At 41.7% G+C, this 14,952-nt stretch overlaps 1 protein-coding gene across 1 annotated transcript; it reads right to left on the bottom strand.

The window, feature by feature from the left end:
• Positions 1 to 3,022: 3,022 nt before the first annotated feature.
• On the bottom strand, positions 3,023 to 12,009 carry LOC121581970 (NACHT, LRR and PYD domains-containing protein 3). Its single transcript, XM_041897420.2, has 8 exons — positions 11,648 to 12,009; positions 9,779 to 9,814; positions 7,121 to 8,858; positions 5,227 to 5,400; positions 4,963 to 5,142; positions 4,630 to 4,782; positions 4,513 to 4,550; positions 3,023 to 3,659 (listed from the first exon to the last, which is right to left on the bottom strand). The coding sequence occupies exons 1-8, from the start codon at positions 11,916 to 11,918 to the stop codon at positions 3,109 to 3,111; spliced, it is 3,141 nt and encodes a 1,046-aa protein (XP_041753354.1). The 5' UTR covers positions 11,919 to 12,009; the 3' UTR covers positions 3,023 to 3,108.
• Positions 12,010 to 14,952: the final 2,943 nt, after the last annotated feature.

Raw genomic sequence — 14,952 nt, 5'->3', positions numbered from 1 at the left:
CAGAGTACTAGTGACTGATGAAACAAGTACAACTTCATGATGTTCATAGGATACTCTGTATTATACAGTCTATAAGAGCCAATAGATTCACTGGAATAGACTAAATCCAATAGAAGTCAATAGAAAAGCTATACATAAAAACAAAGTGATTGTACAACATCAGCTAATCATGGAGGACCCCTGTTCCAGCTTAAGTACCAAGTACAGGTGCAAAGTGCAAGTGCCATACATAACTTCAGAAGGACCAATTGAATAATATGCATATAAAGCAAGGGGACTATGATACAGCATACATATAATAAAGAGCAAGAAACTATATAAAACATTACACAATCATGGAGGTCCCCAGCCCACCTTAGGTAGGCCACACCTTAAATATGGTTGTTAAATAAAATAAAAAACGCAGTTTAAAATAGATAAATAAAAACAGGGTAAAGCGTCATCAACCCCTATCTTTTCCCTCGAGGCATATTGCAGAGGGGCCTGAAAAGCACAGACTTGCTCCAGAACAACCTTCTCAAAGCACTTCATGATCTGTGACTGTGAGGTCAGTGCTATGGGCCTGAATTGCTGCCCTGCATTTGCCTTTTTTACGGACAGACACTTTACATGACTATGCAAGCCGTTTTCCACCCATTGGGATATTTGCCATAAAGAGAGACATTGAAAACGCGTAATGAAGTACCTCACAAAGCAGCTGTGGTTTAAACCCATCAGGACCAGCTGCTGTATTTGGTTTAAAGCACCTAGCTTGGTGAGTTTCCTCAACACTGACAGCTCTCGGTGGGCTGGGATTAACATTATCATTCATCATATAGAGAGTAGTATGCACATGTTCATGTTCTGATGACAAGTCCTGCTCATCAAACCTAGCAAAAAAAAAATGTATTGGCCTCATTGGCACTGAGAACCCTATCAAGCAGACTTGTATTAGATCCCATAGCCTGTGATCAGCTCCATTCCATTCCACAAGCCCCTAGTTTTGATATCCTGCAGCTGACATTCCACATAGAGGAGAGGGAACCTCTTTAGGCCTAAATCCAACAGATAGTCCTCCTCCACCCAGCCGCCTCTCAAAATAGGACTTGAAAGGAGCCTCTGGCCCCCTCCGCCGGGCAAAGCGGAATAGGAACGTCCAATCTCCATGGTAATCTCCATGGTAATCTCCATGGTAATCAATGCAGATTCCTGCTTTTTGGAACATTTCTGGCACATGTGTCTGAATGCAGGATTTCTAAGTATGAAACTTAGAAATCGTTTTCACTTATAAAACTTTATACGCACAAACTCAGAATCAAATTGGGCTTACCAAAAATAATATGGTCGCTGTGATAGGACTTTTTCCAAAATAATGTTCTATCTAAACCGCTGTAGCAGGGTCTCTCGCTCTCCCACCTCGATATTAAGCAGCGCCCCTTTCAAGTCCCACTCTGTTGCATAGTGTTTCAAGCTCTGGCCTACAGTGGGGAAAAAAAGTATTTAGTCAACCACCAATTGTGCAAGTTCTCCCACTTAAAAAGATGAGAGAGGCCTGTAATTTTCATCATAGGTACACGTCAACTATGACAGACAAATTGAGAAAAAAAAAATCCAGAAAATCACATTGTAGGATTTTTTATGAATTTATTTGCAAATTATGGTGGAAAATAAGTATTTGGTCACCTACAAACAAGCAAGATTTCTGGCTCTCACAGACCTGTAACTTCTTTAAGAGGCTCCTCTGTCCTCCACTAGTTACCTGTATTAATGGCACCTGTTTGAACTTGTTATCAGTATAAAAAAGACACCTGTCCACAACCTCAAACAGTCACACTCCAAACTCCACTATGGCCAAGACCAAAGAGCTGTCAAAGGACACCAGAAACAAAATTGTAGACCTGCACCAGGCTGGGAAGACTGAATCTGCAATAGGTAAGCAGCTTGGTTTGAAGAAATCAACTGTGGGAGCAATTATTAGGAAATGGAAGACATACAAGACCACTGATAATCTCCCTCGATCTGAGGCTCCACGCAAGATCTCACCCCGTGGGGTCAAAATGATCACAAGAACGGTGAGCAAAAATCCCAGAACCACACGGGGGGCCTAGTGAATGACCTGCAGAGAGCTGGGACCAAAGTAACAAAGCCTACCATCAGTAACACACTACGCCGCCAGGGACTCAAATCCTGCAGTGCCAGACGTGTCCCCCTGCTTAAGCCAGTACATGTCCAGGCCCGTCTGAAGTTTGCTAGAGTGCATTTGGATGATCCAGAAGAGGATTGGGAGAATGTCATATGGTCAGATGAAACCAAAATAGAACTTTTTGGTAAAAACTCAACTCGTCGTGTTTGGAGGACAAAGAATGCTGAGTTGCATCCAAAGAACACCATACCTACTGTGAAGCATGGGGGTGGAAACATCATGCTTTGGGGCTGTTTTTCTGCAAAGGGACCAGGACGACTGATCCGTGTAAAGGAAATAATGAATGGGGCCATGTATCGTGAGATTTTGAGTGAAAACCTCCTTCCATCAGCAAGGGCATTGAAGATGAAACGTGGCTGGGTCTTTCAGCATGACAATGATCCCAAACACACCGCCCGGGCAACGAAGGAGTGGCTTCGTAAGAAGCATTTCAAGGTCCTGGAGTGGCCTAGCCAGTCTCCAGATCTCAACCCCATAGAAAATCTTTGGAGGGAGTTGAAAGTCTGTGTTGCCCAGCGACAGCCCCAAAACATCACTGCTCTAGAGGAGATCTGCATGGAGGAATGGGCTAAAATACCAGCAACAGTGTGTGAAAACCTTGTGAAGACTTACAGAAAACGTTTGACCTGTGTCATTGCCAACAAAGGGTATATAACAAAGTATTGAGAAACTTTTGTTATTGACCAAATACTTATTTTCCACCATAATTTGCTACAATGTGATTTTCTGGGAATTTTTTTTCTCATTTTGTCTGTCATAGTTGACGTGTACCTATGATGAAAATTACAGGCCTCTCATCTTTTTAAGTGGGAGAACTTGCACAATTGGTGGCTGACTAAATACTTTTTTCCCCCACTGTATATACGGTAGAAATTGAGCCTGGGGACGAGGTGACTCCTCATTCTAGTGGAAAATAATATATCATACTATTGGGATCTCTTTTGGTATCTATGACACAAGGTCACAGAAGAGTCGTATGTAATAAGAAACCCTGGGTAGAGGGGCTCAGTGAATTTGGTATGGAATGTGTGCAGGTGTGTCAGTGTGTTAGAAGAGGAGATGCTATAGAAGGACAGCCTGCCGTCCGACCAAATCAGAGACACTCCTACTCTGTTGGAGCGAGAGGAGACAGATATGGCAGTATCCTTATTATTGTGCCAGGCAGTGTACTGGTTACTAGTACAATCAAGACACCAGGATTTGTCATTGTGTCCAAAAACACAGTCATCTACCTGTCCTCTTCTGCCGATTCCTTTATATGTCATACCTATTTCAACCCTATTCCCACTCCACTCCACCTCCCAGAAGCAGCGGCCATTCAGACCCTCTCTACACAGCACCTGTGTAAAGTAGTCAAATCTCTCAAGGTGATCAGGGTATAGCTGCTTCCTGGTCGCCCATGTCACCTTCCTGTTCTCCTCAGACAGAGAGAGATCTCTGCATGTTGTGTTTTGGTCCAGTGTGAGGTCACAGGCATCTGATGAGGGAATGAAGAGAAAAAAAGGATCAATATTTACATAATTATGTAAAGTGTAAGCAAGTCATTTAAACTGTGTTCTATTAAATGCATACTGATACAGTACACATTCATTATTAGTCTTGAAGGGGCAATCCGGAATTGGTAAATTTTTGGACTTTTTAAATTAATCATAGCCATTGATTCTTAAAGAGTATATCTTATAAATGCCTCATGAGCTTACTTCAACTGTCTTATCCAATCTGAAGTCAAAATATACTGCCAAATTATCTAAAATGACGGAGGCGGCTTATTGTAAAGAAATGAACATTCAATTCTCTGGCAACAGTTCTGGTGGACATTCCTGCAGTCAGCATGCCAATTTTACTCTCCCTCAAAACTTGAGACATCTGTGGCATTGTGTTTTGTGACAAAATTGCACATTTTAGAGTGGCCTTTTATTGTCCCCAGCACAAGGTGCACCTGTGTAATGATCATGCTGTTTAATCAGCTTCTTGATATGCCACACCTGTCAGGTGGATGGATTATCTTGGCAAAGGAGAAATGCTCACTAACAGGGATGTAAACAAATTTGTGCACAGAATTTGAAAGTAAAGCTTTTTGTGCATATGGAATATGTCTGGGATCTTTTATTTCAGCTCAAGAAACATGGTACCGACACTTTACATGTTGCGTTTATTTTTGTTCACCGAATATACAAAACATTAAAGGACACCTGCTATTAGGTGTTCCTAATGTTTGTGTGGCTTTTTCGATGTAATCAAGCACGGAACTCTGAGTAATCTCTTTTTTTAGTATCAATTTAATCCAGCGCTAACATGCAGACTGAGCGCAAAGTAGCCAACACACTTACATCTGCTGCAGAACCAGTATTTTCCCCCAGGGAGAAGACTAGTAAGAGAAGAGCACAGAATTAGTATTTTGTAGCATTAGTGTTGATCACCCCACAGTATGTATCGTTATTACCCACCTGACTGTATGTGGTCCAGCAGAGAGCAGCTTCACTCCTGAATCTCCTGGGTGATTGTAGCTCAGGTCCAGCTCTTTCAGGTGGGAGGGGTTTGACCTCAGAGCTGAAGCCAGATAAGCACAGCCTTCCTCTGTGACGCCGCAGAAAGACAACCTGTGGGAACAGTGGCCATCTTCAGCCTCCTCTTCTTCAGTTCACAGGTATAAACCAAAGGCTAGATCAAGTTTTATTCAAGCTTACATTGAACACACTCATACTGATACATTATGATAGCTACAGACATTTTATACAAAGGTCCTAGAAAATTGCCCCATTTAACCCAAAGCAACTGACCCCAGTGTCTCCAGTTTACATTGTGGATTCTTCAGTCTATCAGAAAGCTTCTGGACCCCTGAGTCTTCTAGATTGTTGTCACTCAGGTCCAGCTTCCTTATGTGTGAGGGGTTTGACCTCAGAGTCAGAGCTGAGGCCAATGCTGCACAGCAGTTATTTGTGAGGTTACATCTATTCAGTCTGGTGGGGAAAAAAGTATATGAACAAAGAAAGTGTAATTGAACAAATAAACTGATAGACCAATTCAAGTCCAGAATTGTTCACCTTAGTGTCTCCAGTTTACAGAGTGGACTCCTCAGTCCAGCAGAGAGCAGCATCACTCCTGAATCCTGTAGGTCATTGTCACTCAGGTCCAGCTCGCTCATGTAAGAGTAGTTTGAGCCGATAGCTTTGGCCAACACTTCACAGCATCTTGCTGTAAGGTTACAGCCATCTAGTCTGGAGAATAATGTTTTTCACAGAATCACACACATGTTAAATTGCATAGCCTTTCCTCATAGTGTATTCATTAAAAAGGTCCAATGCAGCAGTTTTTATCTGAATATCAAATCATTTCTGGGTAACAATTGAGTACCTTACTGTGATTGTTTTCAAATCGAAATGGTCAAAAAGAAACCACAATAGCTTCTTAGCAAGAGCAATTTCTCAAGCAAGAATTTTTCTAGGTCTGAGTGTATCTATGAGTCTATGTGCCGGGGGGCTAGGGTCAGTCTGTTATATCTGGTGTTATTCTCCTGTCTTATCCGGTGTCCTGTGTGAATTTAATTATGCTCCCTCTAATTTCTCCCTCCCTCCCTCCCCTCCCGGAGGACCTGAGCCCTAGGACCATGCCTCAGGACTACCTGGCCTAATTACTCCTGGCTGTCCCCAGTCCACCTGGTCGTGCTGCTGCTCCAGTTTCCACTCTTCTGCCTGCAGCTATGGAACCCTGACCTGTTCACCGGACGTGCTACCTTGTCCCAGACCTGCTGTTTTCAACTCTCTCCCTCTACCGTACCTGCTATTTCAACCTGTTCACCGCATAAGCTGTTTTCTAGTGACATTTATTTGGATACATCAATAAGAATGAGCTAATGATGCGTGATTTCACCTTGCATAGAAAATGTGTGCTCTCATCAGGACACTGTTGTTCAGAGGAGCTGGTCAACAACACAGCGAACACAATCACTTCAAACTGGAAAGACATTTAGTTTCACCTGTTTTCTATTGACATTTCTTTGTATATGTCCATAAAAATGATGGCGATTCATGATTTCGACTGGCTGAGAAACGCTTCCCGCCTGTCTGTCTCGTCCCGACTCCCAACACATTAATTACTATGGGACAGCTGGAGATCAAATTTCAATATTGAAACAATGTTGCAAATATCAGAGAGACAGACCACAAGTTTTCTACAAATCTCTGCTACTGAAAACCAAGAAATGTGAGATAATGTCTAGATGTTTTTTATAGTGGAGATCAAGTTTATAAATTGCCTGGCTGGGCTGATGAGACAGTGGATTGCACAGTCAGATGGAACAGAGTAAATAGGCATTTTAATGTCATAAATTTAGCCGGTGGAAACTTGAGGAACAGACACCGGCTGGAATGTGGTTTTAACTAAATCAGTGTCCAGGATTAGACAAACCGTTGTATAAAGTAGTAGTATCCTTCTCTAATCTCTCTCTCGCTGATGGAGGTGTCTGCATTAGATTTTTAAATTTTGTATGGCACATCCATTTCATTACTCGTCTGGTGTCAAGCGCTTGTAATTAGCTAGGATGGTGCAATTAATTTAACTGTTCTCAATTCGACAATGACAATTATGTTTTCAATTCTACTTTGGAAAGAGCAGATCAAAAACGTAGAACATGTGGAAATGTTTGACAACACTTACGGTTTTGCCACTTGGCAACATTGTATAAATTCTATCTACAGACAGAAGCAGAACACTATATAGAGAATTAATACATGTCAGTATTGTGTATTGATAATAAGGTCAAACTTAATAAAATGTTCTGAATATTTGTTGTTGTAGTTCACTGTGATCGATAAGATAATGGACACTTTTAGGAGGTTATGTATAAAGGAGAGAAGGCATTTTAGGGAGACCGATAAATATATAACATCTGTCCCTGGGATATACAAAGACCAACTGTACATTTAGTAGCCTACTTACAGAGCATGCCTGCAGGAGGTGATGACTGCCAAGAGCTTCAGGAGGCCCTCCTCTGATCTGACGTATTTCTTCAGGTCAAACGTCTCTTGTGTTTCCTCAGATGTCATTAACACAAAGGTGAGTGCTGACCACTGTGCAGGTGACAGGGCCATCACTGACAGACTCCCTGATCTCAGATAGCTCTGGATCTCCAGAACCAGAGACTCATCCTTCAGCTCACTCAGGCAGTGAAACAGGTTGATGCTCTTCTCTGGAGAAAGGTCCTCCCTGATTTTCACCTTGATGTAGCTGACTGTTTTCTCAACGTCCTCTCTGTCCTTTGTCTCTGGTAGGATTCCACTCAGGAGTCTCTGATTGGTCTCAAGTGAAAGACCAAGCAGGAAGCGGAGGAAAAGGTCCAAGTGTCCATTCTGGCTCTCTAAGGCTTTGTCAATTGCCGTCTTATGCAAGTCAAACACAGATGTTGAAGACTGTGGAATACATGCAAAACAAAATATTGAATGTTTCCTTGTTGGCTTTGGGAGAAGAACATTGTTGTGGTCTATTGTGTGACAGTGGTAAGCATATACAGCTGCAAGGAACTCCTGAACACTCAGATGCACAAAGCTAAACACTTTCTCCTCCTCCACAAATATTTCAGTGCACACACCTGAGTACACTATAGCCACCTCAACGTCAATACCACTCTCTCGCAGGTCTTTCTCATAGAAGATCAATTGTCCTTTCTGCAGTTGACAGAATGCCAGTTTTGCTAGTTGAAGGACAACGTTTTTACTACCTGTGGGATACTTCTGTTCTGTCATTTTATCAGTCTGGCAGAGCAGGAAGTGTTCGTACATTTTAGTAAGAGTCTTTGGCATCTCTCCACTCTTTGTTTTACTCAGGATAGCATTCAGAACAGTGGCTGAAATCCAACAAAACACTGGTATGTGACACATAATGTGGAGGCTCCTTGAAGCCTTTATATGGTTGATGATTCTGTAGGCCTGGTCATCATCACTGAATCTCTTCTTGAAGTACTCCTCCTTCTGAGGGTCATTGAACCCTCGTATCTCTGTCCACTGGTGGATATAGTTTCGATCAATCTGATTGGCTGCAGCAGGTCGGGAGGTTATCCAGATGAGTGCAGAAGGGAGGAGCTGTCCTGTGATGAGGTTTGTTATCAGGACGTCCAGCGGAGCGGTCTTTGTGTCTTTAGCCACATCTTTATTATGATTAAGGGCCAGAGGGAGTCGACTCTCGTCCAGACCATCAAAGATGAACAGAACCTTAAAACCTTCCGCCAGAGTATCGATTGGTTCCATGAAGGGAAAGAACTGATGAAGCAGGTCAATCAAACTGCAGTCTTCTTCTCTTATTTTATTGATTTGGCGAAAAGGAAGTGGAATGATGAAATCAATGTCCTGGTTCTCCTTTCCTTCTGCCCAGTCTAGAATAAACTTCTGAACAGAGACAGTTTTCCCCACGCCAGCGATGCCCAGTGAAAGCACTGTTCTGATACGTTTCTTCTGATCAGGCTGGGGTTTGAATATTTCACTGAGCTTAATAACGGTCTCTCCTGTGGCTGGTGTTCTGGATTCCAGACATCTGACCTCGTGATCACCACTGACCCCTCCCATGGCCCCATCAATCACATAAAGCTCAGTGTAGATCTTGTTTAGATAGACGAAATCCCCTTTCTTTGACGTCCCCTCATATATTTGGTCATATTTCTTCTTTAGGTACGATTTCAGTTCATCTTCGATTGCAAGGAAAAACAAAGATGGATTCAGTTTATTCTTTACAACTTTAGCCTATAATAAAAACACATGCACCTTTGATCACATTTGCAGACCAACGCAAAATAAATTCCAGACAGTAGGCTAGATTTGGTATCCAAAACTGATAAGCCTGTAGTGTAGCCTATATGTTCTAGTCCAATATGGGAAAAGGCCCAGGTAAAAGGGAGACTCATCAACATAACCTGTGGTAACTCCCATGTGCCTTTCAAACGACGCCCAAAGATCCGATTTCACGACTTTACAGAGCTAACGCAACTCGGCACAAGAAAAGCGCTCTTTCGCTACTTCAGAACCAGCACACCAGCAGATTCTACACACCCGTGCGAACTTGCTGTGGTATGGGTAAAACATTTTTTTTTGTATTATGCTGAAGGGCCTTTATGATGTATGGGAGGCAGTAGCTTTTGCAATCAAATGGTTTTACTGTGCCAGGTCTCACACAGACTTTTGGTAACAAGGTGGCCACCTGAGGATTTCAAATGAGTAGCCTAACAATTCTTTACATGGCCACAGTTGCATTTGCAACAAAATCATTTTTCTATGAGAATTGAATAGCTCAACACATAGGGTGACAGTGAGAAATTGACAGTGATCATAAGCAAAATAATCATAACATTTCAAATAGACAGGAAGTTGACCATAGTTTATTAGTAGAGGGGTTATTGAGTTAAAGATTGTGGTAATTTCAGCCATATTTTTACAATATTTTTCTATGGTTACAGTCATCAGATTACATTGCATGGAATTGCATTAATCTTAGGATGTTTTGATTTTGTCATGGATTGTTTTGATTTTCTCAACCAGAAAACCAGATTACAAACAGAATATGACGTGCCCCGTATCAAATGTAGCGGTTGTGTTCATTTGTATTACTTACCTTTGACTTTTTGAACCACTGCTGGAGCACTCCGGGCTGAGAAAGAGAGGGAGGGGGGGGTATGATTCATGGTGGTTTTAGCATGGCTTTAAGCACGTGCTGAGGTCATATACAGTGGGGAGAACAAGTATGATACACTGCCGATTTTGCAGGTTTTCCTACTTACAAAGCATGTAGAGGTCTGTAATTTTTATCATAGGTACACGTCAACTGTGAGAGACGGAATCTAAAACAAAAATTCAGAAAATCACATTGTATGATTTTTAAGTAATTCATTTGCATTTTATTGCATGACATAAGTATTTGATCACCTACCAACCAGTAAGAATTCCGGCTCTCCCAGACCTGTTAGTTTTTCTTTAAGAAGCCCTCCTGTTCTCCACTCATTACCTGTATTAACTGCACCTGTTTGAACTCGTTACCTGTATAAAAAGACACCTGTCCACACACTCAATCAAACAGACTCCAACCTCTCCACAATGGCCAAGACCAGAGAGCTGTGTAAGGACATCAGGGATAAAATTGTAGACCTGCACAAGGCTGGGATGGGCTACAGGACAATAGGCAAGCAGCTTGGTGAGAAGGCAACAACTGTTGGCGCAATTATTAGAAAATGGAAGAAGTTCAAGATGACGGTCAATCACCCTCGGTCTGGGGCTCCATGCAAGATCTCACCTCGTGGGGCATCAATGATCATGAGGAAGGTGAGGGATCAGCCCAGAACTACACGGCAGGATGATCCAGAGGAGGAATGGGAGAAGGTCATGTGGTCTGATGAGACAAAAATAGAGCTTTTTGGTCTAAACTCCACTCGCCGTGTTTGGAGGAAGAAGAAGGATGAGTACAACCCCAAGAACACCATCCCAACCGTGAAGCATGGAGGTGGAAACATCATTCTTTGGGGATGCTTTTCTGCAAAGGGGACAGGACAACTGCACCGTATTGAGGGGAGGATGGATGGGGCCATGTATCGCGAGATCTGTGCCAACAACCTCCTTCCCTCAGTAAGAGCATTGAAGATGGGTCGTGGTTGGGTCTTCAAGCATGACAACGACCCGAAACACACAGCTAGGGCAACTAAGGAGTGGCTCCGTAAGAAGCATCTCAAGGTCCTGAAGTGGCCTAGCCAGTCTCCAGACCTGAACCCAATAGAAAATCTTTGGAGGGAGCTGAAAGTCCGTATTGCCCAGCGACAGCCCCGAAACCTGAAGGATCTGGAGAAGGGTCTGTATGGAGGAGTGGGCCAAAATCCCTGCTGCAGTGTGTGCAAACCTGGTCAAGACCTACAGGAAACGTATGATCTCTGTAATTGCAAACAAAGGTTTCTGTACCAAATATTAAGTTCTGCTTTTCTGATGTATCAAATACTTATGTCATGCAGTAAAATGCAAATTAATTACTTAAAAATCATACAATGTGATTTTCTGGATTTTTGTTTTAGATTCCGTCTCTCACTTGAAGTGTACCTATGATAGAAATTACAGACCTTTACATGCTTTGTAAGTAGGAAAACCTGCAAAATCGGCAGTGTATCAAATACTTGTTCTCCCCACTGTATAAGGAGCTATCCGAGTAGTACCATCGACCATCACAGCCGTGCTAAAACTACAATGGAGCACAAACCCAAACCTTTATTTACATTGATTACAGTTTTACATTGATACCATGAATTTTGGCAATACATTCTGAAACACATCAACTGTACATCATCACAGCATCATAATATTGTCATGAACATACCATACCCTAATGGGTATAACTTGTAGTCCTTGAACAGGCCAGAGCCAGACCATTGCCATTTCAATACGAACACAATATGACTATCATGATGATGAATATTATCCCTTTAATGTTTTAAAATCATCTCACCTGCTGGTTCTGTCCACTTATTAGTGCGATCAATCAGCTTCATCTTCCCCAGGATCTCCAGTGTGATCTTCTTTGCGCCCTCAAGGCCGTAAGTCGCCACCATCCTATCCACAGTGTCCTGGTGGTCGGCTTTGTCCAGCCAGGCCTTTGGGATGTGTTGAGGGAAGCCTTTTATGCCCTGGACCAGGTGCCATTTGAATTTCTTCAGTTTTATTTCACACAGGTTCTCCTCTAGAATGGCCAGCAGCTGCTCAGGGACAGGTGTCTCCATTGTTGATCAGTGATGAGTAAAAGACATGACCCACTGGGCAAAAACTGGTTGAATCAACATTGTCTGTGTGTTTGTTTCCACGTCATTTCAATCAAAGAAAAGCTATGTGATGACGTTGAATCAATGTGAAAAACGGATTGGATTTGCAAAAAGTAATCAACGTAAGTGCATTTAGTATTTTTTTCATCCAACTTTTAACCTAAATCCAATGACATGGTGTCATTTGTTGTTGATTTCACGTTGAATTCACGCTTCGTTGACAACTCAATCTAATGTTAATCCAAAGTAGACGTAGAACTGACCTCTGTGCCTAGTGGGGATGTAGTTCGGTAGGAAATGGTGAAAGATTCTTATCGTTAAGCCAAGATAGTTCAGATGTTGTTTTTTTTTTTTACAATGGGTATCGTTGTAACGCTCTGTTCAGAGCAAGCGAGATCCTATTATCATGTTTTAGCATGTAATTGGATATTTCACTTACGGAACATCCACTCTGAAGGTCGAGTGCGCAAGAACTTGAATTTTCCGGTTTGATCTTTACTGTGGTCTTTTCTGCTGACACGGTGAACTCGTCTGGAAAGTTATCTTCTGTCTCACGCGTAACTCAGGTCTGCTGCTCCTGTCTGGAGGTGATGTCCTTCTCATACTGGTTTACTAGAATAGAGTATGATATTGCAATAACTAGACGTTAGTTACTAATTAACATGGGCATTTATGCAAGTTCACTTGCTCACATGAGCATACATTATTTAACAGCGCGTCCTCTTACTTCCTTATCTTTATACAAGACACAGGCTCCTCCTAGCTCCTGCAACACCACTATAATACGACATCACAAGAGCCAATTACGTTTCCAATGAGAAAACTGCAACCGGAAATGTTGCTGGAGTCAGAACTCAATCCCTTATAGGCACTTGTAGAGATCAAAGAGGAACAAGAAACTTCTCCCCAATTTTAAAAGCCAAAATAAAAGCCAAAATGTTTTTATTTACCAAAATAAAAGCCATAAAAGTTATATGGTGGAAATGCCTCAAACGTAGTTTTAGCTGTTTTAGCCACTCATGGTTGATAAATATTTTAAATGTTTATAAAATGTAATTTCATGGTTTAATTGCGGACACCTATCCAATCGATAGGTGTCCGCAATTAAACCATGAAATTACATTTTATAAACATTTAAAATATTTATGGCTTTTAAAATTGGGGAGAAGTTTCTTGTTCCTCCTGTGATTTGGTCAATGTACTGACTGAACAGAATAAATTGTAACATTTTCATTCATCAGTATTATTCACTTTACTATGAACTACTGGAGCAACTTGCCTTCAGACTGATGTTCCTATTCAATCAAGCCTAGTCAACGGAGTTTCCATGAAAAGTAAAAAAAAAAAACGTGTTATTTGTGCAATACAAATATGGACATAACAATGTACGTAAACTCTGGCTTCTCAAAACCATTTGAAACCTGCGAGTCCGGACACTGCGGCGCGGTCGGAATGAGAAGACTGGGGTGAAAATATTTTTGTTGTCTCGCAGATTTTCTGATTTGTGTGCGTTAGCCTACCTAATGTATTAAAATATTTGTCGCATTATTCACACACTCAGAATTCGCTGCTTCAACTTCAGTAGCCTACTCTCCTGGCTGGCGCGCGAGATCAAGTGCGCCTAGTAGCCTATATGTGTGATCTCAAATAAATAGTCTGCCTATGCATGTGGGGAATAACTTGGCAGTTACCTTTCCAATTAAATTAATTTAAATATGATTAGATTATAGTTTACAACAGTGTCTGTAAATAAATATTGATAATGGAAAAAAGTGGATGGGGCTCAACCAACGTGAGTCGAGGTGCAATCAAAAAATGTGATAATCCTCCGTTTTTCTCCGTCTGAAAATCGTCCCACCCCTAAAGGGTAGGCTATAAAACGTAGTAGCAAAAGAGAACGTGCATTGCTTGCTGTTTGGGGTTTTAGGCTGGGTTTCTGCATAGCACTTTGTGACATCTGCTTATGTAAAAAGGGTTTTATAAATAAATGGTAACCTATTTCTTAGGTTATTTTTGTGCATTTTGATATTGCCTATAGGGCGCACAATTGCTGGGACCATGGCTGGCAAGTGAGCTGTGTCACATACATATGTCTAAAAACATTGCGGGACTGTGGTTGGGTTTGGGACCACTTACTTCTTCTTCTTCTTCTTCTTCTTCTGTGGGTTTTATGGCAGACTACATCCAAAAATTGTATTTCTGCCAACAACTGGAAGGTTTGAAACAAAAAAACAACACAAAAATCCATACTTAAGTGATTCTAACAATACTACCCTAATAAATCAACTTCCCACGAAATGCCAGATATAACCCCCTTAAGGGGTGCCCTGTTCCGAAGCGAAACACACAACACTTCAAACTTATCAAATCGTTTAAGTGCTGGGTAAAGTGAAGGATGTGAGAATCACGAGAGGCAGGCTTGTTTAGATTTTTTGTGATTCTGCAGTTAGATTTTTTGTGATTCTGATCCGCAGAATCACAAAAAATCTAAACAAGCCTGCCTCTCGTGATTCTCACATCCTTCACTTTACCCAGCACTCTCTCCACCAGTTTGGATAACTCAAATGGTTTCTTCAAGATTGGTACTCTGCTCAGCTGCTCCTTATTAACAAACCATACTCCTACTAGATACGAAGGGTCATTCCCATCACTGTACCCTACTTTGCTCAGTTTTCCATTCTTTTGAACAATACTCAAATTCTCCTTGATTCTACCGCCATTGAATTCAGATTCCACTTCATCATCCGCCATCTTCCGTGAAGCTGTTTCGTCTCTTGCGACGACCACCAACAGCACCGCCCAAATTGTATCCTTTCGTTTTGTGATTATAAGAAGGCTGGTGTTGTACTACACAGTTTCTATCTGGTTTTAGTCATTCAAGTATTATAATTTTTTACCAAGACAACATGGCATTTTTTCAGCATTGTGGACAACCAGCGATCGGATTGAATTCCTCCATAGTTCTATGCAGTAACTATAGTAGAATCAGGAAGTA

This window comes from Coregonus clupeaformis, chromosome 15 (genome assembly GCF_020615455.1).
Source record: "Coregonus clupeaformis isolate EN_2021a chromosome 15, ASM2061545v1, whole genome shotgun sequence".
Taxonomy (NCBI): domain Eukaryota; kingdom Metazoa; phylum Chordata; class Actinopteri; order Salmoniformes; family Salmonidae; genus Coregonus; species Coregonus clupeaformis.
This window is presented reverse-complemented; position numbering and strand designations above follow the sequence as displayed.

Excerpts from the sequence above, each read along its gene's own strand:
- LOC121581970 (XM_041897420.2), bottom strand. The coding sequence starts at position 11,918 with ATGGAGACACCTGTCCCTGAGCAGCTGCTGGCCATTCTAGAGGAGAAC. Across the intron at positions 8,859-9,778 it reads AGTGGTTCAAAAAGTCAAAG|ATGAACTGAAATCGTACCTA; the intron begins GTAAGTAATACA and ends TTGCAATCGAAG. Across the intron at positions 3,660-4,512 it reads ATACTGGTTCTGCAGCAGAT|ATGCCTGTGACCTCACACTG; the intron begins GTAAGTGTGTTG and ends TTCCCTCATCAG.